This window comes from Micromesistius poutassou (assembly GCF_964030765.1).
Source record: "Micromesistius poutassou genome assembly, chromosome: 6".
In the NCBI taxonomy this organism is placed as follows: Eukaryota; Metazoa; Chordata; class Actinopteri; order Gadiformes; family Gadidae; genus Micromesistius; species Micromesistius poutassou.
Window position 1 is genome coordinate 6,683,358 of NC_140276.1, and position 23,630 is coordinate 6,706,987.

Below are 23,630 nucleotides of genomic sequence, written 5' to 3' on the forward strand. Positions count from 1 at the left end.
TTTGGATGATGGTGGTGGGTGGCGATTCTAGCTAGAGTTTAGCGTCTCATGCAATGTTGGGGCAGGGCAGCTCAGCGACCGCGTTCCTCCATGTTTATCACGTAACCCTGCAGGCTTCAATAAGGATTTTAATCCACGCTAACTGTTCCCTGCGCCCCCCCTCCCTTTTCCCCTTCTCACACAGCTTCTGTGTGTGCACGGCAACGGCACCTTCTCAGCAAGCAGGGGCACCTTCTCAGCAAGCAGGGGCGTCTGCAGCCGGAGGGGGCGCCAATATGCAAATTCCCCACACAGTGATATGATAATTCCCCATGTGTCATGAAATAATGCCGCCCCGGGCGGCCGCCCGCTTCGCCCGTGCCTAAAACCGCAACTGACGGTATCAATGGAGCCGCTCGTCAGCCGTGATTGAGTGGAATGCTCCGTGCGTCTCTTGAATGCGAGTTTGTTGTTAAGACCAACACCGGCTAATTTCTGATCACGTTATTAAAGAATTAAACTCAGGGAGGGAGGGAGGGGCTGTTTTTGGGGGGTTGTACATTTTCAAAATCTTGCTCTCTTTTTCTCGCTCTCTCCTTACAACTCTCAGAACTCACCTACAGCAGCATTAAAGGTTACACATTATACCAACCGAGGTGTGAGTGTGTTACAAGCCGTTTTGAAAATCTGCCTCTTCTGACATCACAAGTGGGCATGTCCACCATACCAGATGTGTGACGGACAGATGAGCAACGTTTGCCACAGTCCACCGGGTAGGCAGCTGGTAGACCGATCTATCCAGCACACACATCTAGGTGGACACGCCCACCTGTGATGTCAGAAGAGGCAGATGTGCAAATCGGCTTGTAACGGCTAACCACATTCACACCTGGTGGTATAATGTGTCACCCTGAAGTGTTATGCCACATGCCTGTCACTGTGCACACTTTAGTGCGTCTGTTTCCACGGTGACGCCGTGCACTACCCCGTTCCGTTCCTCACCGATGCAGGAGCGGTTGTTCCCGGCAAGCTGGAAGCCCGGCTCGCACTGACAGGAGAAGGACCCGGGAACGTTGACGCAGTGGTGCTGGCAGTATCGGTACCTGCACTCGTCGATGTCTGTGACACACACACACACACACACACAGGGACAGGGGGGATGATAGAGAGAGGCAAGGACATACATATGAGAGAGAGAGGGAGAGACAGAGAGAGAGACAGAGAGAGAGAGAGAGAGAGAGAGAGAGAGAGAGAGAGAGAGAGAGACTATGCTATACAACGATAGTCCTGTACATGTTGTCCACCATCATCAAAGTTCAAAGATTCTGCCCAGCAAGCGCTAAGAACCAAGATAGGAGCCAAGATGGCCGCTAGGTGAATAAGTCCACTTAGATCCAGCGTTAAGTTCCTCTGGCTGTGTAGCTGTGTGGGGGGGGGGGTGGGAAGCATTGAGGGGGGGTCTCACCGATGCACTCCGTCCCGACCTTGCGGTAACCGTCCGGGCACTGGCACGTGAACGCCCCCTGAGTGTTGATGCACTGCTGGCTGGGCTGGCAGTCATGTTCGTCACGCTCACACTCGTCCACATCTGTGTTTGTGTGTGTGTGTGTGTGTGTGTATAATGGTGTGTGTGTGTGTGTGTGTGTGTGAGTTTAAGTGTGTGTGTTTGTATCATTGTGTGTGTGTGTGTATGTATCATTGTGTGTGTGTGTGTGTGTGTGAGTTTAAGTGTGTGTGTGTGTGTGTGTGTGTGTGTATATATATGCGTTCAAGGGAGAAAGAGAAAGGGGGGGGGGAAGGCATAACATCAAACAGCGATATGATCCTCATGTGACCACATCATCATCCGGCGGCGGTGATCTCACTCTGACTCCTCCGTGACTCGTTGCATCAATATCTCCTGTTTGTGTTCAGTCATCAGGCCCGCCCTTTTGTCCACCACTTTCACTGCATTCCCTTAGAGACGCGTCATCCGTGAGGCATCTCCCGCAACCACTAGAGACACGGGGGGGGGTTCGTACCCGGAAGCCCCGCTGCTAAACCCGGGGATTACTTGCCCCTGTGAGGCTGCAGAAGCCGACAGCTGAGAGCCGTGCGTCATGCTGAATCACTACTGCTGTCTCATGCTGTCCCCAGGCTGTCGACACCTCAGCGCTCTCAGACACCAGTAGCCCCCCCTCCAACACCAGACCCCCCCCCCCCCACCCCCCTCGCCCCCCCTGCCCCCCCAGACCAGACCAGACCAGACCCGTACATAAAAACAGAGCAGCTGTCTTTGTGTGAAATCTCCACATTCCAACCCCTTTTCCTTCTCCCATTACAACACCCCCCCCCCCCCCCGCCACCCCCCACCCCACCCTGCCCCCAACGCACACACACACACACACACACACAACCACATGCTCACACACACACACACACACACACACACACACACCTAAGGGCTGATTATGGTCCCACGTTCACGCAACGCAAGGACCACGCAAACGCTTCGACGCAGTCGTGAACCTTTATGGTTCTGCGTCGGGTTTTAGTGAGCGGACCAATCACAGCCCTTTGCTGCTGCGTCGCCTCCACGGAAGGTTACAATTTTTGGGAGGCGCACGTCCGGCCCTCGTGGTGGAGGCAAGGAGGGTCCGCAAGGACGTAAGAGGTCCGTAACCCCCCTTTTGCGTTGCGTCAACGTGGGACCATAATCAGCCCTTGATACTCACACTCTCACAGACGCTGAACCCCCCTCTCCTGAGCCCCCTGTCCAAACACCTGCTGAGGAACACCTGTCCCTCACACTATACAATCGCTGACAATGCTCTAGAACAAACAACCCCCCCCCCCGGCACCTCCCACCCCCCCACTACACCCGACACACAGGATGGACTGAAAACACAACCACACACGACCACAACCACACACAGACGCACAAACACAACCACACAATACACACGCAAACACACACACACAAACACAACCACACACACACAAACACACACACACAAACACAACCACAATGGGCCAAACTGTTTCTGGGACCACCTGTCTACGGTACCTTCACCCCCTTCACCTCCCACACTCCCACCCCCACACCGTGATGCCACCCAGCAGTGCATCCCCCCCTCTCCCCCACTCCCCCCTCCTCCCCCCCTCTCCCCCTCCTCCCCACTCTCCCCCCTTCCTCCCCACTTCCCCCTCCTCCCCCCTCTCCCCCACTCCCTCTCTCCCCCTCCACTCTCTCCCCTCCACTCTCTCCCCCGTGAGCAGACACCCACCCACGCAGCTGTCTCCCTGGGGCTCGTAGCCCAGGGGGCAGGGGTTGAAGGGCTCCTGCACGGTGGGGGTGTTGGCGGGCTCCGGGGCCGGGATGACGGACGCCGAGCGGGGGAGACACAGGTAGCCGCCGTAGTGGTTGAAGCACTTCATCTCTCCCTTGCAGGCGTCCGGGATCGTCTCACACTCGTTGACGTCTGGGAGGGGGGGGGGGGGGCGGAGGAGGAGGAGGAGGAGGAGGGGGGGGGGAGAAAGGAGGTGGATGACATGGTTTGGACGTGGAGGGAGGGGGGGGGAGGACGGGGAGGGAGGGAGTATTTCATCAAGGCAAAGGGGAATTTTGAGTGTGGAAGTGGAAGGGGAGGAGAAGGATCATTTCACTCTGAGCGTTCCAGCCGTGGAGCCGCCCTGTAAGTGTCTTACAAGTGAGGCAGAGAACAAGCAAAAGCACACACACAGATTTGCGCCAGATTTCCCACCCAACCTGGCAACCCTGACTGCAGTGTGCTGCAGCCAGGGTTGCCAGATTGGCAAGGCAACAGGCGCAAATCATCTGGCGCAATCTGGCAACACTGCACACACACACACACACACACAGAGTCGTCGGAGTCGCTACCAAAAAATGCTGACTAGACAAGAGTGCAGAGTAGTTGGACAAACTCCTGGCGTGGATACGTGTGTTTGGCAGCTGACGTGTGAAGGGAGGAGGGGCTGAGAGTATGAGGAGGAGGAGGGGGGGGCCGCTACCTTTGCAGTGCTGGGTCTGAGGATCCCACTGATACCCATCTGTGCATTCCTACGACCGGGAGACAAACCAGTGGAACCACCAGGACAGAAGGTGTTAGTTAGAATATGTTTTCTGAAACCAGCCCGGTTTTCAGCAATCGCGGCATTACAGCACACGGTATAGCCCCGCGACATTCTTTTGATACAGTCAACACCGACAGTGTGAGTTTGAAATGTACTCTATACACTGTAAATGTACTGATGTGAATCCCTTTAAACAACATTAAACACCATTAAACACCATTAGCGTCGGCCCAGGGGCCGTCACACAGATGGTGTACACAAACAAGCCCAAACAATAGTTTGGCTTTCCATCTCTCTTTGCTGCAGTTATAATTGAACATAAAAAGTTTGGATGAAGCAACATTCAGTCCCACAGACGAGATTCAGATGCCAACCATTAAATCAACAATCGTTTTGAAACAAAACTGAGTAGCAACAAACTGAACATAAAGAGGGTTTATAAAGAGACAGACAGACAGACAGATATATAGATACATACATAGACAGACAGACAGACAGACAGACAGACAGACAGACAGACAGACAGACAGACAGACAGATAGATAGATAGATAGATAGATAGATAGATAGACAGATACATCGAGAGAGAGAGAGAGAGAGAGAGAGAGAGAGATAGATAGATAGATAGACAGATACAGAGAGAGAGAGAGAGAGAGAGAGAGAGATAGATAGATAGAGGGAGATAGATAGATGGACATCAAGTCTTACCGTATAGGTATGACTTTCCGTTGCGGGCTCTGAAATGGCGCTTCGAACAAGCACAGACACACAAGCGCACACACACAAAACAGTCACACAACCACTCTGCATGCTCGCAATCTAAAAGACACACGCCAAGTAAGAGGAGGAACACAGCTGGACACAAGACAGACACACACACACACACACACACACAAGACGCACGTTTACACACACACGCACGCGCGCACACACTCAAAAGACACCCACACACAGCCGCGCGCACACACTCAAACACACTGGCACACTGCTGTCAGAGAGGTGGAGGTGCCCGGGTTGTGCAGGAGGGGTGGGGGGGGGTCGAAGGGGTGTGAGGAGCTGCCAAGGGGGGGTCGGGTTCTGTAACAAGAGAAGGGACAGAAAGTTAGGAACAGAACATTTTGGTCTTGTAAGAAAGAGTTAACAAGACCGGCTAAATACCTGCTCAACATACACAGATGTGGGCAGTACTGTGCTTCCCCACATCTGCTCCCTCTGGGGCTAATCCAGGTATAAATCAACCTCTAATTAAAAACAAACACGGCCGAGAGACAATGTTTAAGTAGACGAGGGAAGAGCAACTAGGACCTTCTTTGTGTGCCCTGTTTGCAGAGCAAACAGCACCTGGTATTTAAAACCACCGGGAAAAAAAAATGAATAGCGCCGACGGCTCCAGCAGGTGTAAACATCAACAAAATGACGTCGAAACCTGTGCTGCATCCTTGAGCCGAAAATAACAAAGTCAACAGCGCCGCGATACTTTGGCGTTTGACTCTCCACAAACGGCTCTCTGTGTGCCCCGGCTCGGGAAGGCGCCAGGACCCAGGTGGATTGGGGCTGGCGGTCGGGCAGAGAGAACTGAGCCGCTAAGCTCCAGCGCAGCACTGGCAGGAGCGCCGCCTCCGCTGGTCAGTTACCTGCGGGCCCGTTTTACGGCTTGCTGCACTTCGTCACCTACTTCGGTTGGCCGCTGTATAAGTGGGCCCCCGGACACTCTCTCAGTGTCTGTGGGCTCCGGGGGGGGGGGGGGGGGGGGTGGACTCCGGTGGGGGGGGATGGGGGGGGCCACTCCATCCGTAACCTAAAAGGTGTCTGGTGGATTTTAAAAGGTGTCTTCGTTTGGTGTCGTTTTTTTGGAAAAAAGCGCTCGCCTCGAATGGCTCCTTGAGGAAAAGAAAATGAATGAATTGAGTTGAATTTAGATTCATGTTTTTGTTCTGGCTTTAGTGGATCTCTTCAGGGTTGCTGGGAATTGGGTCAAATCTTTCTCTTCACTCTCTCTGAGCACACAGTCTGGGATTTGGCCCGCGCTGTGATCGTTCGTATTGCAACTCTCGCTGAAGGGGGACAACAGTTCACGCAGACCGCCGCTACGTCTAAACTCTGAACGCGATACGTCAACAGTCATCTGCGTCAGCTCATCCCTCGCCGTAGGAACGGCGGTGAAGAAACCGGGGCTGCTCGGGGAAATAATCAAACATTTCTTAGAAAGGGCTCCAGTCAAAACACACAAGGGGGAAAGCTATAATCACGGCCTTCCTGGTGAGTGTCTACGTGCACGCTCGCACAGTCTCCTGTGTCCCTCCGAAAAAGGCCCACTTAGAAAGCGTGATTATTGTTGTATCACACGGTCAAGGCCACAGAGTAACGCATAAATACACACCCACAACCTTTCCCTATGACATCACACACACCACCAGGGGCCCGTCGAGCGAGGGAGCCGAGGGGGAAACTTCCGCCTTCCTTTCCCCCCGATGGTTTCACATCCTACCTTGCAATCAGTCGGCCACAAGCATGGGGACCTCTCCGGTCCCCCGGGCTGGCACCGTGTGGCCCAGTGAGAGAAAAAAAAAAAAAAAGGTTAAAACATGACCCAAAACCACCCAAAAAAACAACCTGCCCGCCACGGTCCGGCCATTCAGAGTCATGACTGCGGCCAGTGGGAGGGGAGGGGAGGGGAGGGGTGGGCCGGCAGACCGTGGGTCAGCAAGGGCGGCGGTGGGGGTGGGGGTGGGGGGGGGTGTATGGATGCTAAGGTTTGTAGAGCGGTGGACCTCTGGAATTCTCATGGCAGGGATGTGGGCTCAGATTCCCAGCCGGGTTTCCCAGAGTATCATGTGTTTCTGGGAAACCCTGTCGGACCGTCGACCGGACAAGACCGGCCCGGACACGACGACGGCGTTGGCCAGGACCTTTGGTGACCGGGCCTCCGGCCTCGCATCTCTCTCTCTCTCTCTCTCTCTCTCTCTCGCTCTCTCGGTAGGCAGTGGGCTCAGTGGCACTGGGACGGTGCGCTGGGTCACGCTGACCGCTGGAAAAGACATTAGGATTCCTGGCAAGCGAACCTCTCAATAGAGCTGTTTTCTGAGTGACAGTATAGCCACAGTATCTGAGGTCGTTTCCTCCTCGCCCACTTATTCCTGGGTAAGTTACTCAGAGAAGACTCGAGAGAACACGTCAACTCCCACGCAGACGGAACCTGAACTGGGAATCAAATTTTTTTTTTTTGGAGTTGCTAATCAATGGCGCCATTCCACTGCCCCCCCATAGGGCCACCTATGGCCGAGTCGAACCCACCGAAGAATCCGCACAATCCTTAAGGTGGCCTCCTTGGTACAAGAACGCCAGAGAATACTTCAGCTAGACCACACGCAGAGGCACATATCCACTCACAAAGTCAAACAAACAAAGACAACTCCCACAGATGACTTTTGTACAGCCTTGTAGTAAGACACAGCCGGCCCTGTTCAGCCTATTAGAGCACAGAGCACAGCTCTAGAGCATGGGAGACTGGTGTGGTAGAGTTGGGCTTTGGTTAAGCTCAAGACTCCTGAGATTTGCTTTATTCAGCCCACAAACGGCTGTGTGCTAGCAGCACACAGATGCATCTGTGTTGTGGGAAGTGACCGAGGATAGGGGAGATAACCAGTCTCTTGCCTGGAAACTTAGGTCTTCTGGCATCCATCCCGTGGAGCCTGTCGCCTACCATAGCATTTCCCTGGTGCGGTGGAAATGCGGCCCAGTATTACATGGGGGGCTACCTACACGGAAACACTGCTTTGGACGAGGACGATATACAGTACAATTTGTACTGTACTGCTCTTAAGATTGTGTCTTGTAATCACAGTGAAATGGGCTGTGTTTGGGTATCTTTGGTGTGTTTTGGTAGGTGAATAGCGGGCTGGTATTTTGGGTGGCACCTGTTTCCTCTGGAAGATATAGATTGTTGCTCTTCCTGTAGTTCCATAGACCTTGTAGACTTAGGACCACTTCCAAGGTGAGCGACAGAGACGTGTTTTCTTGTTAAATCTTGCCTGAGAGCGTCACAACTGTTAGTTTAATCGGCAGGGATGTTTAAACTAACAATGTGACGTTACATGTTGTGAAATACAAGCTACGAGGAAAACACGCACCTAGTACCTTACTCAGTTACTCTTCCTGCTTTCTGTTCAAACACACACTTACCCACACACACACACACACACACACACACACACACACACACACACACACACACACACACACACACAGACACACACACACACGTAGACCAGCACATAAACAGTGGGCCATGTTATCTCAGCCCTAGCTGAGCCAGCTGTAACACAGCAGCCTGGAAAGTGGAGCAATGGAGAAGCAGAGATGAGTTCGGCCTTCAGACCCAAGTGAGAGAGAGAGAGAGAGAGAGAGAGAGAGAGAGAGGAAGTGATCTTTGAAGAGGCAGTTAAAGACAAGTCATATTTGCTGGCTTGCTTGCCGATACAAGCAAGGAAGCAAATATCAAAGCAAACGTATTTACTTGAGACAAGAGCACTGAATGAGTCACTCCACCGGTGCCTTGACACACACATGCGTGCGCAAAACACACACACACACACACACACACACACACACAGGGCTCAAGTCCTGTACTTACTTCAACTCTACGGCTCTGTGGGCTGTGTGTTGCGGCGCAGTGTCCCTGATGAGCTCAAGTGGAGAAGCGGTCCCTGCAGTGCAGCCTGGACTCTGGGATCCTCCAAGGGGAGAGAGACAGGCAGAGAGAGAGAGAGAGAGAGAGAGAGAGAGAGGGAGACAGAGAGTGTGTGGGGAGACCGACAGCTGGAGCAGCTGAACACATGCAGGGGAGGAAAAGAAAGAGCGAGCGAGAGACAGGGAGAGAGAGAGAGAGAGAGAGAGAGAGAGAGCGAGAGAGAGAGAGAGAGAGAGAGAGGGAGAGAGAGGGCGGAGATTGGGACAGCCCATTCCTCCTCCCTCCTCCCGCCCTGCCTCCATCCCAAGCCCCCCAGCCGATTTGGCCCCCTGCACAGCCATCCTCCGAAGTCTCACTCCCCCACACACTGCCCCCCCCCCCCCCACCCCCTCCCCCCCCCCCCCCTCCTTCCTTGACCCCCCAGGATGCAAATTCCTGGTCTGCGGCCCAAATACTCAAAACCGTCCAAATCTCAGGCGGAACAACAACTTGCATAGATTCACACCCCCCCACTCTCCACCCTCTCTCTCCCTCTCTCCCCCCCCCCGCCCCCCTCCCTCCTCCCCCCTGCCCCCCCCCCCTCCTCCTCCTCCTAGTCCTCCTCATCCCTTACCCAATGTGCCGTCTCACTGGTCATACAGCACACACCTGGTTTCATTTAAACTACACCCCGCACCCCCCCCCCCCCCCACACACACACACACACACACACACACACACACCTCCCCTGCGAGCAGCCTCCATGCTCCCCCGCCCCTCGTCTGTTCCATCTACCCCCCATGTATCTGGACGCAGGCCGCCATATTTTTCTTTTTCGGCCAATTTTCCATAGAACTCCACCGCTAGACTGCAGCCTAGGTCTCTCTCCCAATCTGAAATTAGGGATATTTATAGCCACACCAAAAAAAAAGACCTTAATGGAATGTAGAGTAAAATTAGAGAGTGGCGGAGAGGAAAGTAGAGAGAGAAAGAGAGAGAGGGACTGAGAGAGGTAGCAGACACTTGGAAAATGAGTAAGCGCATTTCACTAAACATGTAAACTGTGGGAGGGTTTTCTTGGGCCACTGTCAAGATTTGACTGTTACTCCTTCGGTGCTTCTCCTAATTATATCGGCCTTTGCTGCTCGAATGAAGAGCGCACCGCTGTACGGGAGGAGTATTTTTTCACTTTAAGCATGTGTCTTTTGTAAAAAATACTAATACAACCGATTACTCACTTATTGCTAGCAACAGTCAATTCTAAGAAATCAAAAGGATGTTTCAAAGTGTGAATTTTACCATATGGAAAAGCCACGACAACTTCTGCTGACCGGTCAACCTGAAGAAACAAAAGCAACCACCAACGGAGAATGCTCTGTTTACGGTGTTTTGAGAACGAATCCCTTCAAATAGTGCCAGGTTTGTTTGTGTGTTTGCGGTTCTATTGGTCGAGGCGACAGCTGTCAGAACAGAGGGGTCGCTTGTTAAAATGTCCCACTCAATCACTTGACACCCCATCACCAGCACCACCACCTCCCACCAACGTCCGATTGTCCGAGGGGGCAGTGCACCACCCGCGTTGTCATGAGAACATGACCACACACTAAATGTCAGATAGCTCATGTCTTAAGAACGTTATATATATACAGAGATACAGTAGTTCAATGTCTAAAACCGTGGGGTGCTTGGCCCCTTCAACTGTAAATGTAATGTCTGCTTAGGACTGTTACACTCGCCGTATACTCATAAACGCCCCTCATTGACTTGAATAGATCCATAATAAATACAAAACTCCCATAAAATGTTAAATGCAAATAGGTTGATTTTATTTACAGAAAAATTGACAGACGAGCCAGAGGACCAAAGTCCCGTTGAACATGAACAAGTCGTTGGCCAATGATCCAAGAGAGAGGAGTAGAGAAAGTAGACATTTGGGGGTAACTAGAAAATAAAGTCCATGATGATTAGGGGGAGATGGACAGAACAATGAGCAATGAGACGACTTTGGTAGCTGATGATGAACGGAGATGGACTAACTTTGTCAGTCGTGGTACATTTTGAAGATACAGCTTTTAATGACACCCATGTATCGGTCCCACACAACTTGATATCTGAAACACAAAAGAAAGAGAGAAAAATAACTGTAAATATATTTAGCCACGACTGACTGTACACTCTCATGACAACCTGTTATTACAAACTGCACTGGAGAAATGAACAAGTGAAGCAGTCTTTGTTCATTCAGTCTAATTTTAGTTTCGTGTTTTTTTTTTTGTTTTTCGGTTTGTGGGATGAATATGGCTTTTGTTGAGTGTGTAGTGGTACTGAGGTTGTGTAAACCCTTAACTACATTCCAGGGTGGCGACGGGAGAAACAAGGTAACTACAGTCTCACAAACTAGAGGAGGGTAGGGTGACACCCACTGGCAGAAGAGGAACGGTAAATTAAATGGCATCGCTTCAAAACCCCTAAACTACCCGGGGCTAAAATCATAACGCGCATTGAAGGAGAGAGGCCTCCCTTTAATATTTACACATGGTAAGCAATTCTCCTCCCTATATTTATCATTTGCTATTTAGTAATACTGCAGCCGCTTCCAAAGCGAATTACAGTGAATTCAGATACAGGTTATTAAGAAGCACACAGGGACACAGGGGTAAGGCGTTTTACTCATGCGTGCCCACAAGTAGGCTTCTGACATTGTGGATAGAACCAGGTACCTTTCTACACTTCATATCCACGACTGGAAACAGAAACCCTAGCCAGTTCACTCTCCCCCCTTTATATAACGTAGCCCGTCATGGACTGCCACTGAAATGGATTTCATGAGGTGGTAATGGCCTTGTTCCAACAGCCCCCAGGGTCCCAGGTCACTAGAATCTACACAATTACAGCGGGAGCTCATGGTGTTAGCATCGTGACGCCGCCGGCTGTTGAAGCTGGCTCAGCGGACCGAGGGGGGAACCTACTTGAACGTGTCCAGGAGGTGTGCAGAGTTGGTGTAGTGGGTGAGATAGAGCCTCATGTCGGCAGCGGCCCAGCGGTCCGAGCGACACGGCTCGATGAACTAGAGAAAGTTAGGCTCACGTTAGGCTCTTGGAAAGACGAGGGACAAGCCACGATGTCTTTCTAATGCTCCAAGCCTACGCGTCTGTACTTTAGGTAGACACATTTTTGAGTAACCGGATACTTTCTCTGAGTCTGCTTACCTAGAATACAGAGGTCTCGCTTATTTTATTTGTTTATCTTGGCGAGCCACTTGTCCGTCTTGGAGGACTAGCATTAGATAGAGGCAGGTAGCACTAGAGTCAATAGGGAGCAGATTGTAGTTACGTTCAAATAAAATACATCTACCTTCTCCACCAGATCGATGAAGAAATCTCGGACATCTTTTGTATTTGTGAGTTTCGCTGCGATGTTGACCAGCCCCCGTGAAAGATTCTTTCAGGGGTCAAAAAAAGAACAACGGTATGAAATATAATGACATGATTTTAAACTTTTGTGACTCAAGTTCACAGCCACGACACTAATGATTGTGCATGTAGCGTCCCACGCACCTTGAAGTTGGTCTCCATCTCTGTGTACACTTTCGTCTTTCCCCTGAGAGCTGTGCAAACCAGACTGGAGGAACAGGAGTGATGGGGACAGAAGAGACCCATTAACTTCCTGAAACTGATTTCTTCATACAAATGATGTATTAATGTATCATTGTTATGATTACTATAATTATTAGCTTATGTCCTTTTTAAGGTAAGAATAATAAATAATAGAGGTTTAAAGAAATGTCAACTAATAAAACAGGTAGATTGTCTGAATCTGTGCTGAACAGATCGGGTCACCTTTTGTGTTGATCCAGCAGATCCTTGTCAGTGATCAATATCTTCAGCTCTTTCAGGTCTTGTAGAAATTCTTTGTCCAGATCTACGTCCATGTCTTCCACCATGTTATCTAAGACATAAGTACAGAAATACCTTCAAAGAGTCAGTTTCACACACAGGAAGGATGACGGCTTAACTTGTGAAGTTTATCAAGAGCACTCTCGTCTCTATTTGACTCTCAAGTCAAATTAAATATTTCTTTGTTGAAAGTGACTCTGGTTAAAGTTAAAGTCATCAGCGTGATGAGACAACAATTTTTTCGGTTTTAGTTTCTACCAAGAAAAGGATGAGTAAAAGTAAAGTCGACAGAAATATCGAAATTCAAGTATATTAAAGATACTCCCAAAAATGACTTAAGTACTGTAAGAAAAGTATTTAAACATTGTTACTCTACACCGCTTTATAAACAGCATGGGGGGATTGGTGCTGGGGGAAAAAACTGCTAGGTTTATGGGAGATTTAACAAGGAGTGTTCCCTAACCCTGTTTAAATCTAACTTTAACTATTCTACAGCAGGCTTGTTAAACTACCATTTGGCCTGGGACCGTCAACTGAAAACCAATTTCAGTTTGGAGTGGGTGAAATACGATATTTATGAGTGAAGGATGAAAAAGACGCAATGCAATAAAACCACTGAAAATACATACATACATAACAATATTCCAAAAGGTCCATGTTAACAGATGATGAGAATAACTAGAATAACTGTTTCCAACCTTGTAAACAGCATTAACACATTTCATACGCTGACTCACCCACAGCTCCTACTGTCCAGTTGTTGATGAGCTGGCCGGCGCAGAAAGCAAAGTCCTGGAACGTGAGATACTGCAGTTTTCTCTTCCCCGTCTCAAAGCGATTGTTGGCAAAGAAAACTATTGCCGCATAATCCCTGCATTGAGAGAGACAAGACAGTATGAGAGAGACAAGGCATTATGAGAGAGACAAGGCATTATGAGAGAGACAAGGCATTATGAGAGAGACAAGGCATTATGAAGGCATCCCTGCAATGAGAGAGACAAGGCATGAAAGTTGTTGGCCACGGAGGCCATTAAAAGAAAGATGTTTTGCTCTTTTCTAATTACATATTTTCCATGTGTATTTTCTGTTACATACCCGTCAACAAACAGATCCGCAAAATGTGTTCTTCATGAATATGATTTAAATGAGGCTATTGTGTTCAGTCTCAAACTGCAACCATTTGTTCAGACCTGGTCTCTGAAATAAGCCACAAGGTCCAGTGTGTTTGTGTGTGCTTATTATGAGCAGGCAGTACCTGGCCAGCTTGTCAGAGAGAATAAAGTTTTGGCGAATGTTCTCGACCAGAGGTCCCTTGAGTTCTTCCACGACTTTGAACACCCGCTTAAAGTTGTCAAACTGAAAGACAAAAAAAGATGGGAGAAGCCCCACAGTGATTTCCCTTCCCTTCACCTCAAACATCCACATTACAATTCATAACATTTTTGGATTTATGCAGAAGCTTTCATCCAAAACGCGTGATGTAATGCTGAGACCACTAAAAGTCTTCATCAGTAAGGATGAAGCTGCATGAACAAGTTTCCATAACCATGTCTTTAGATACTCTGCACTTTCCAGTTGTTCATATATATATATATTTTTTGTATTAGTGTTTGTAATAAAAAGTTACCAGAGAGAACATCACATGTTCAGGCACTACTTGAAATGTGCTCAAAAAGTGCCATCGAAATTAAACAATTAATTTATTTTACTGAGGAAAAATGCCAGAGGGATTACATTTATTATATCAAAAATACAATAAAACAATAATCCCTGACATGAATATAGTCTATACTGGCTCTTCCTATGAAATGCTATTTGGACGAAATGGAATTACAGGAGATGAAAACCTTGAACCAACCTGCCGTCTGCAGCTCTTCAGAGTGATGCCCGTCTTTGAGCTTACATCGTCGAGGTCTTTCTTGGTTCCCTTTGATAGTTTTTTTCCCAAGACCTCCCGGACAAACACGTCATCAAACGCATAGTATCTATATGTACAGACAGAAAAAACAACAGTGATTGCTCATACAGTGGCATCAAATATAGGACAGTTTATAAACAGCATATAATACAACATATGAATGCTTGTAGAGCTAGGGTTATAACATTTGAACTACGCTTGGGAATGTATGAATGTCTGCTCATCTGTGTCTGCTTTCAGGCTTTTTAAGTTCAACTGAAATAACTATAAAACAAGGGTACAAAATGTGCCCTTGAAGTAATAAAATAAAAAATAAAATGGAACAACATACAACAAACGTTGTTATGCATTGCAAACTAAATGGAACAAAAGAGAGGGAGTTTTAATTGAGGAAGGGTAAGTCAAAATATCACCCCATGAATATGGTCACAGAGCAGGGTGGTGAAGAACGAGGTCACACCTCTCTATGAGCATCGCCTGCCGATGGGGCGGGATCTGGAACAGCAGCTGGTTAGCCAGCTTGGTGGGGTTGTGCAGCAGACGTTCACACATCTGGAAAGTTCTGTACTGGTCCATAGTGTCACTCATTAGGACGTCGGCACTCGCCTCGCACTCCTCCATTCCCTCGCTGCTCATTCGCACCTTAACCGCGTCGTTCACTGTCGAGAATCGCGGAGAATCGGGTCAAATCTGTAGTGTACCAAAAGCAGCTATAATAGTTCAACGTGATGTAGGCAGCATGTGTCATGCTCTGGGTTAATACCTGTGTAGCCATCAAGCCACAGCTGATAAACCTCCTCATCCATGATGGTGGTGTTCCCCACAAATACATCAAGCTCTACTGCCATCGTCTAGGAAGCAGGGTGGAAAAACTAAATCAATACAACTTTGCGACATGTAGCATTACGTTACCACAGTACAAGCATTTGCCAAACCGAGCATCATTTTAATAGCTCTTCATATAATAACGTCTTCTCTTACCTATTGCTCTTCCAAAAAGCGATAAGACGCTAGCTATAACTACGTTCACTTCAATATCTATCAACTGTGTTTGCTTGACGTGATCTCCAGAGCCATTTACAGCAGCGTCGATTGGCTTTCACACGTTAGTTAACTTTGTGACATTAGGAGTAAGTTAATAGATAAACTATGGTTAAAAACACTAATGCATAAGAAGTGACAGCCAGTGTCAACAACAGCAGTCCTGCAGCACATCCGGTAAGTTTCGTCACATGACCGGAAACCGTCCCAAAACCGTGCGCTGGATGGACAGATTCAAATAAGGAATTTTATGTTTTAATTAATTAAATAGATCCCAAAATGTTCACAAATATTACAAACGTAAATTAGTGTCTGAGTCGAAAATGTATGTTCATTATATATCGAACTGGAATAGATTACTCGGTCAGAAAACATGCTCTCCCTCACGTAAGTCATAGGCCTACGTATTAAAGTCAGTAAAAATTCTTAATATTCGTAAAGACAAGCTATTTGGTAAACTCATTATAGCTTAATATTAGTATATTAGTTTAATATTCAATGCGCTTGTTTTTAATATTTGCCTCATTATTAGAATATATAATTAATTTAATAAATAATAATTGCTTGCTTAAAAAGGTTGTCTATATTTTGCTATTTGATTTTTCACAATCAATGCAGTGCTGCCATATAGGCCAGTGCGTTGAAACCGTGTCTGCTCCGCTCCCCTCCTCCGCCGATTCATCTAGAATAAATCCCCTCAAATCCCTTTCCTCGCCCCTCCGATTTACTGTTACTGGATGTGTCCGTCACATTCACAAAGAGGGAAAATGACTCAGTCGACTGTCTTTTTGTTGGACCTAACCTCATGATACCCTGATATCATCCACGGTTCCCTTGACACGGTTAACACCCATCATTGTTGTGGCGTCAGTGGAACAATAGAAGTGGCCCAGAGGACGGAAGGATGTGGCCGCAAGCCTGAGCTGAAAGCATGGAATTGCCTGAAGTCACACTTTCCAGTTTGTGCGCCCCACCAAGAGTGACATACTATATGCTCTGTGTGTGTGTGTGTGTGTGTGTGTGTGTGTGTGTGTGTGTGTGTGTGTGTGTGTGTGTGTGTGTGTGTGTGTGTGTGTGTGTGTGTGTGTGTCACAAGTCTTATGTTGTTTTGAGGCTGTGTTCGTGATCAGTTAACCAGCAAAGTGCCCAAATAAAGCTTGCCTATTTATGTGTGGTCGATTTTTTGGCCTATTCTTATTTTCTTCTGGTCCATGTGGGGGCGCACGACCCTCGATTTCACAGCACAGGGGCATACTGTATTTACGCAGGCATCCTCATATTTTCAGATTGCAGCGGCGGAGCTGCAAATTCAAATTAGGTGGACCTAACGGCGTTTTTCTTATGACCATTCGACAAGATCCTGCTTAGTAGGCTATACATGCACATGCACTCGGGTTTGGGCTACCTGGGAGAAGCAGTGCCAACCACGGGTGGACGAATGTTTATGGTAGGCCTATTTTACACTGGTCGTCAGCAGTGAAAGTGGAGGAGGCGGACATTGTTATCGTCCAGCACAAGAGGATGAGCGGAGCATGGTGCAAAATATCTATTGACCGTATCGGACAATATTCAAGATCTTCGTTCGCATTGTTGGTCCTGAAAAGCAACAAGATTTTGTCCAATCGATGCATTCGCCAATCCACGGTAAAGGAGTTCATTTAATCCAAGCAGCCCCATCAGCACGCTGTCACAGCGCGTAGTTTTAATGGCTCACCGCCTCGAATGCGACGTAAAACGATGATGTATCGTGTTTTTTTCGCGTGTACCTAGTTAAAATCGTATTGATCACAGGACAGAAACACAATAGTTGGCATCGAGGGACTCATAGGCAACTATATGACATTTCTGTGTCCCACAAGGCCTCTTCAATACGGTCCAGTAGGAGGATGTCGAGTGAGAACCTTCGGCTTTTTTCAGATTTCTCTGTTTTCATTCAAGACCACGTTAACCGGGGAAAGCCACTAGGTGCCTAACCTGGTCCTGGAGGAATACACTAACCAAAACAGAAGCGTCTGTCGTGCCTATCTCCGTTTTTTATTCTACCAGATTCAAATTTTCATACATAGACTGCAATTTCCAACGGGCAATTCTGCAGATTTAATGTCCACATTTGACTATCCGGAATATTTGTAAACATCGATAGGGGCTATATTGTTTGCAGTTAGCAAACTGCATCCATATCTCAGGTATTGTCGGCCTAGTTGGATACAAAAAGATGGGTAGCGAAAGCGAGGTCTTTAGCAGAGAATTATCAAAGATGTCCGACGACGAGTTAATGGCTTGCTCCAAGGAAGAACTACTGAGCCGACTGCGTAAAGAGGAGTCCGAAAAGATGTCTGCTCTCATTCAACGTGGACGTCTGATCAAAGAAGTAAATAAACAGCTGCAGGGACACCTCCTGGAAATCAGGGAGCTGAAAGTCATCAATCAGCGTCTACAAGAAGAAAACACAGAGTTGCGAGACCTTTGCTGTTTTCTTGACGACGATCGGCTAAAAGTTAAAAAGCTGGCGAGAGAATGGCAGCTGTTTGGGCACCATGCGGCCAAAGTGATGCGGGAAGACCTTGGCGGATACTTGAAGAAACTTGCAGACCTGGAGCGAATGCAGGATGGACTGGTCAAGGAGAATTTGGATCTTAAGGAGCTGTGTTTGGTCCTGGAGGAGGAATGTGTCAGTCGAAGTGACTCGAGCCCCGGTGGGTCGACTGAGCTCAACCTCCCCTGCATGGTGGCCCGTGACTTGGGGGACGGGAGCTCAAGCACAGGCAGCGTTGGGAGCCCAGACCAGCTTCACCTGGTGTGCTCACCTGATGACAGGAGGACATCATTTGGTTAAGAGGGTTCCCCGTTGAAGACAATACACTGCACGGGAGGCGTTGTCAGTGAATTCAATAAGAATCAGATTAAAAAAAAAAAAAAAAGAGTAATTGCATTAGTTCGTTCACCTGACAATGATTCTCCGATTTTTCTTTGTGATTTTGTTTTGCTGGATCCTTTTGAAATGATTTGACTTGATGAGTTAATTAAGCATTACTTATTATGTCAGTAGTGGGGAAGTTTCGCTATTCAGTTGTAGATTATTATTTAAGAAATTGCCACACAAAAAAAGGTTTGCATATGATGTTACTTCATGCACTGGACTAGCCTACACTGGTGCTGGCCGGTTATTATTGCACTGGACAAAGATATGATGGATATCTAAAGATGCAATCAAATCAGATTTGAGCCATAATGTCTACTGAAGTCCACAGGCACTGAGATAGATCCATTGCGTCAAAAAATACCACTTTTTGAATATGTTTTCTTTTTGTTACACGCCTATAGCTATGTGTGACCGTTTATGCATTCTATTCCTCAGGAAAGGATCGGAGTGCCATGCATGGGGATTATCACAGTTAATAAGGGTCAATAGGCGACCCTGGTTTTTCAGGCCCTTTGAGTTTACTTGAAGGTTGTTCATAATGTGAAGCTTAGAAAAAAGTCTTCATGCCAGTTTAGGTCTTGGATTTGCATCAGTGATAACACTGGACCTCTCTTAGAAACATGAAGTGCTAATGCTTAACGTTTAACACTTTTGTATGAAAACTGGAAACTCTTTGTATCAAACTGGAAAGTCTACAATTTTACACAGTTATTTATACACATAAATAGAAAGGACAGTTGTTTTAAGTCACCTGTACTTTATTCTGTAGTTACATTGTTGTTATTTCAATAAGTAGGCCTCACATTGGAAACAAAAACATGTCTTTAAGTTTGCAATAGTTAGGGTTAATATGAATCAAAGTTTTGTGTTAACTCTGTAACATTAGAGATACCCTATTATTACCATGCTTTTCCTTATCAGTATTATCTTGCAGTTTATCCCTACACACCTTACCTTTCTATTATAGATAATGCACATGGATTGAAAGAGGTTTGCTTTATTGTTGGCTGTTATTGCTGGGTTATGCTCTTAGTGAATTGAAGAGCTTTAAATACAATGGGTGTGACTCTTGATTGTGTTCTGATCTTTCCTTCTGTATTTAACTTTGAAGAAACATGCTTCATTGTGAAAATAAGTTTTTTTCTATTGCACTTGTGTCTATCGATATGTCCTAACCACTTAACCAGAGAGACACACTTGGAGGATCCTTGTTTTTATTTGTTGGACAGCAAAGAAGTCTGCATAGGTAGTTATTGGTACTTTGCCTGCAAAGTTTAACAAAGTGTCATTAATCTTTTACTTTGAGCTTACACAATGAGCATTAGGACCCTTGGAATTGCACACTATCAATTCTCAAACCCTTTTAGCAACTTCGAATGATAGCAGCTTTGAAAAAAAGGTAAGGCATTTCACACCAAAAATCTTTCAATTAGTCAGAATAACAGTTATATCAAAAAATATATTATGCTCTCCAAAATAAATATATTATTGGAATTTTAAAACTGCTTTTGAACTGCTAGGTCCAGCCTTAGTAGTCAATCATTACTTTTTAATTATTTTAAATTTTATCATATTATAAAAAAAATAGGTTGTATAAATAGCCAACACTTCCTTAATGTGAGAAACACATTACAGGAAGAATTTCACAATGTAATGTTCCCACATTTGTTATTCAGCAAAAATAGATATAACAGTCAAATAAAAATGCTCCTCTCCAAAACAATCTCTTTAAATACATTCATCGTAAATGTATCAGTAAATGTTTTAACATGCTCTATGGGTAGGGTATACTCAAAAAAATGTAACTATAACCCAATTATCCCAGTAATATGCATAGTATATCTAGGTAATGCCCAAACAGTAACAAAAAAAAATACGATATGTAGGTTTGGAGTATCTAAAAGCAACAGAAGGGACATCATAGTAATCATTTAGATCAATTTCCTATGTGTTGCTGCTGTTGTACTCTATTCCCCAGAGGATACTGTAAACAAATGCTCAGCCATGACCCCAGAGTTGGCAATCAAAGAGAGAGGATGGTCGGGGAATGTAGGGAATGATCGGATTGGTCCCCGCTGCTGCTGCTGCGACGATGAGCTATGCCACAGTGTTGGGCAGCGAGATTGAGAGATTGTTGGGCATTACCATGGTGGGAGGAAGAGGAGGAGGAAGAGGCATGGGATGTAACAGAGGCAATGGTGTCTAGAGGGGCAGAGGGATAGGTAAAGACTAAATTGGCGGTGAAAGGAGTGAACGATGGAGTGGACATAAGGATGGGAGTGTGGAGGGATTCAGATTCGGGAGCACTGATCACAGAAGCCAGTGTTATCGCGGGCTTGGGCGGGATAGTTATCTTTGGTTTGGGCTTGGCCAGCTTCTTTGCTGACGGAGGTTTTGACGAAGACCCGGGCTGCTCTGAGCCCTCTGGTTCCACTTTGATTCCACGCAGCATTGACAGTGGTGGGTGGGAGTCTGAGTCGGAGCTCGAGTCTTCGATTTTACAGATGGGACGGTGGGCCTCCAGGACCAGCTCGAGCTTTTCCTTCTTCTTCTGTAGTTCAGTGATTTCCTTCTGAAGTCGGGACTTTTCCCCTTCCAACTCATCAGTCTCCTGGATGGGAAAATAAGATAACGTTTACTTCAGTCACTATCCCAATTCTGAAACACGACTAAAAAGTCAGGTCAATTCAATACACAAAATCATCCTTTGTGAATTGTGACATTAATTACTCACGTTTTGTAGTGTGTCAGTCAACTCCCGGCGACGGTTACGACACTTTGCAGCAGCCAGTTTGTTCCTCTCTCTCCGTATCGCGCGCCTCTCCATCTCTTCTGGTGATAACTGTCATGACAATAATTACAATTACATTAGCAAAAGAAAAAGAAAAAATGCAAACAAAACTGTTAAATCAAGTTAATGAAATTCAAAAGGCAGGCTTGAGGGAGAGATGACACATCCCCATGTCGGTGAGTTCGATATGATGTCTGGGCTCCAAGAGCTAGTACTTATTTCAAAGCATTGACATGGAAATACTTAACATGAATCGGATATGCCAAATGATACGATTGAAATACTACCACCTTGTGTCTGCATTTAATCATCACATCAAATATATGTATTGAAAAAAAAAAGCTTTGGTCGCTTGACCCTAGGGCACATTCCTGCTGCTGCCCATTGCTCAATTGTAATTGTGCCATTCATCAAGTATTTCCCGCCTATGAAGATAGATGACTCACACAAAGACCCCAGCCATGACTCAGGTGTGAGTCACACCAAGTGCCTAGCCCTGATGAGTCACATGATAGCCTACTTCCTGTGCCATGGAATTACGACTCCAAGAATTAAGCAAATTCCACAATGACAGCACCAAGGAGTGACGTGAAATCAAGTAAGTCCTTCCGGCACTTGTTTATATTTTAATAAACATGCCTATACATGCAAACACATATTCAGCAACTTATTTAACATTGCCAGGAGGTTATCTACTCAAGTACTCAATACTGAGTTCATGATGATGATGATGATGATAAAGTAGCAGGAAAAGTGGCACTATTAGTATCTACTTGATACTTTGAACTTTGAAAGAACATAAATGTGTGTCCTCTAACTTGAGACTGAAGTTCCTCTATTTCCAAAATATTTGCGACTAATTAACTTTGGACTCACTTAGTAGTGCCCTGTCCGAGACTACAACAAGATTTTGCATGTGAATGACACATCCAGGATTTAGCCATTTCCTCAACTCTTAAAGACACACTCATTCAGTTTTCCATTTGGGAAAAACACTCCCTATAACAATTGTTTTTTTTTCTATATGAACAGACACAGAAGTTATATAGTTAAGAGAGTTATATATTGCAGAACCAATACTCTTAACTCACGTCACTTCCACATGACCTCAAGACATTTTTTTCATTCATACATCTTGAAGGTTTCACTGACTTAAAAAGCTATTACAAAGGTCTTACGTGTTCATCATTTCTGCGCCTGGTGGACCCTGTAGAGTGGGAAGCAGCTCGGATGACCCCTGGTCTGTAAAAGTGTGTTAGGGACTGTCTATGGCCCATTGGTCGCATCCCTGAGTGAGCTTGGAAAGAGGCTCTTGGAGACTGTGAGGTGCCTGGCGGAGACCCAAAGGAAGGCTGGACCATCCACTGGAGGTCTTGGTTGGTGGTGATAGCGTTGAGACTTGGTACAAATTGGCTGCTTCCCGCCACGGTGAATTTCTGTCAGCAAATAACAAAGTTGGGTTACATTAGGCTGCAAACCCAGTCATTTCCAAATACTATTCTTCATTATTATATAGTGTAAAGGTTGACTTGAAATGTGTGACCTATATTTACCTATAGGAATCTAAAGCCTACACACGTTAACACGTTATAACTCAATGTTTTATATGCACATTTGGTAATGTTAACATCGTACACTACATGATATATAAAATGTCTTATTGGACTGATGTGTAGATCATAATAGACTAGAGTGAAAACGTACCTGGTCCTGTTGTGTGGTTGAGGTGCTAGCAGCTCCCAGAGATACAGAACTTGAGTCAGTGTGTGGTGACCCGGTGTCACTATTGGCGAAAGACGAGTTACCTCTCCCCTGGTTTCCAAAGTTTCGATACATCTTAGTGTTTTAAGTTGTCTCTCGGATGAGTGTTATGTCCTTGTTGTCGGTACAGGAAGATCCTTGATCTGACTTATGATCTTATTCAACTTTCCTAATTCAAAACAGGGGTAAACCCGGGTCCTTGGTAGAGTCCAAATACTTCCAGGGGGGAACGATGAACAAATATTTTCCAAGAGGTGCTCCAAATAACCGCAAAATTCTCGAATGAATCTAATAAGATGTCCGGGGAGTTTGGTCCGGATAGTTTATGATGAAGAATCGGTAATGGATGTGGAATTTAAACTCAATGCAATAGTATGGATTTTCCACGCCCCCTTACGGGAAATACTGTCGTCTAACTACGCTGCTCCATGCGGTGACGTATAAGACCATATTTGGTCATAGTTTCCTCTTGAGAGCACCGTAGGGTCCTTTTGACAGATACTTACCCCCTGGTGATTTTCCTTTATATTCGTGTTATTATGCTCTCAAATATTGACAGTCAGCCTGGCAAGACTAGA

The 23,630-nt window shown here is 46.5% G+C and overlaps 4 protein-coding genes across 5 annotated transcripts; 1 reads left to right on the forward strand and 3 right to left on the reverse strand.

The window, feature by feature from the left end:
- Nucleotides 1–585: 585 nt before the first annotated feature.
- Nucleotides 586–8,875, reverse strand: efemp2a (EGF-like fibulin extracellular matrix protein 2a; the record flags this gene model as incomplete). Its single annotated transcript, XM_084469127.1, has 7 exons — nt 8,687–8,875; nt 4,762–5,130; nt 3,991–4,039; nt 3,246–3,440; nt 1,445–1,567; nt 982–1,098; nt 586–596 (listed from the first exon to the last, which is right to left on the reverse strand). The coding sequence occupies exons 2-7, from the start codon at nt 4,861–4,863 to the stop codon at nt 586–588; spliced, it is 597 nt and encodes a 198-aa protein (XP_084325253.1). The 5' UTR covers nt 4,864–5,130; nt 8,687–8,875.
- Nucleotides 8,876–10,538: 1,663 nt separating this feature from the next.
- On the reverse strand, nt 10,539–15,737 carry fibpa (fibroblast growth factor (acidic) intracellular binding protein a). Of its 2 annotated transcripts, XM_084469994.1 has the most exons (11): nt 15,518–15,737; nt 15,300–15,387; nt 14,997–15,195; nt 14,477–14,603; nt 13,874–13,974; nt 13,356–13,489; nt 12,562–12,670; nt 12,280–12,343; nt 12,077–12,163; nt 11,692–11,789; nt 10,539–10,833 (listed from the first exon to the last, which is right to left on the reverse strand). In XM_084469994.1, exons 2-11 carry the CDS (start codon nt 15,382–15,384, stop codon nt 10,764–10,766), a joined length of 1,074 nt encoding a protein of 357 aa, XP_084326120.1. In that variant the 5' UTR covers nt 15,385–15,387; nt 15,518–15,737; the 3' UTR covers nt 10,539–10,763. The 2 variants fall into 2 exon arrangements, 1 of the variants encoding a protein (XP_084326120.1); XR_014633687.1 differs by lacking the exon at nt 10,539–10,833 and having other exon boundaries at nt 11,705–11,789; nt 11,932–12,163.
- Nucleotides 15,738–16,886: 1,149 nt separating this feature from the next.
- ccdc85b (coiled-coil domain containing 85B) lies at nt 16,887–18,874 on the forward strand. Its single transcript, XM_084469421.1, has one exon. The coding sequence runs from the start codon at nt 17,793–17,795 to the stop codon at nt 18,411–18,413; it is 621 nt and encodes a 206-aa protein (XP_084325547.1). The 5' UTR covers nt 16,887–17,792; the 3' UTR covers nt 18,414–18,874.
- A 495-nt stretch (nt 18,875–19,369) lies between these two features.
- On the reverse strand, nt 19,370–23,404 carry fosl1a (FOS like 1, AP-1 transcription factor subunit a). Its single transcript, XM_084469996.1, has 4 exons — nt 22,996–23,404; nt 22,470–22,727; nt 21,235–21,342; nt 19,370–21,111 (listed from the first exon to the last, which is right to left on the reverse strand). The coding sequence occupies exons 1-4, from the start codon at nt 23,125–23,127 to the stop codon at nt 20,524–20,526; spliced, it is 1,086 nt and encodes a 361-aa protein (XP_084326122.1). The 5' UTR covers nt 23,128–23,404; the 3' UTR covers nt 19,370–20,523.
- Between the last annotated feature and the right edge of the window lie 226 nt (nt 23,405–23,630).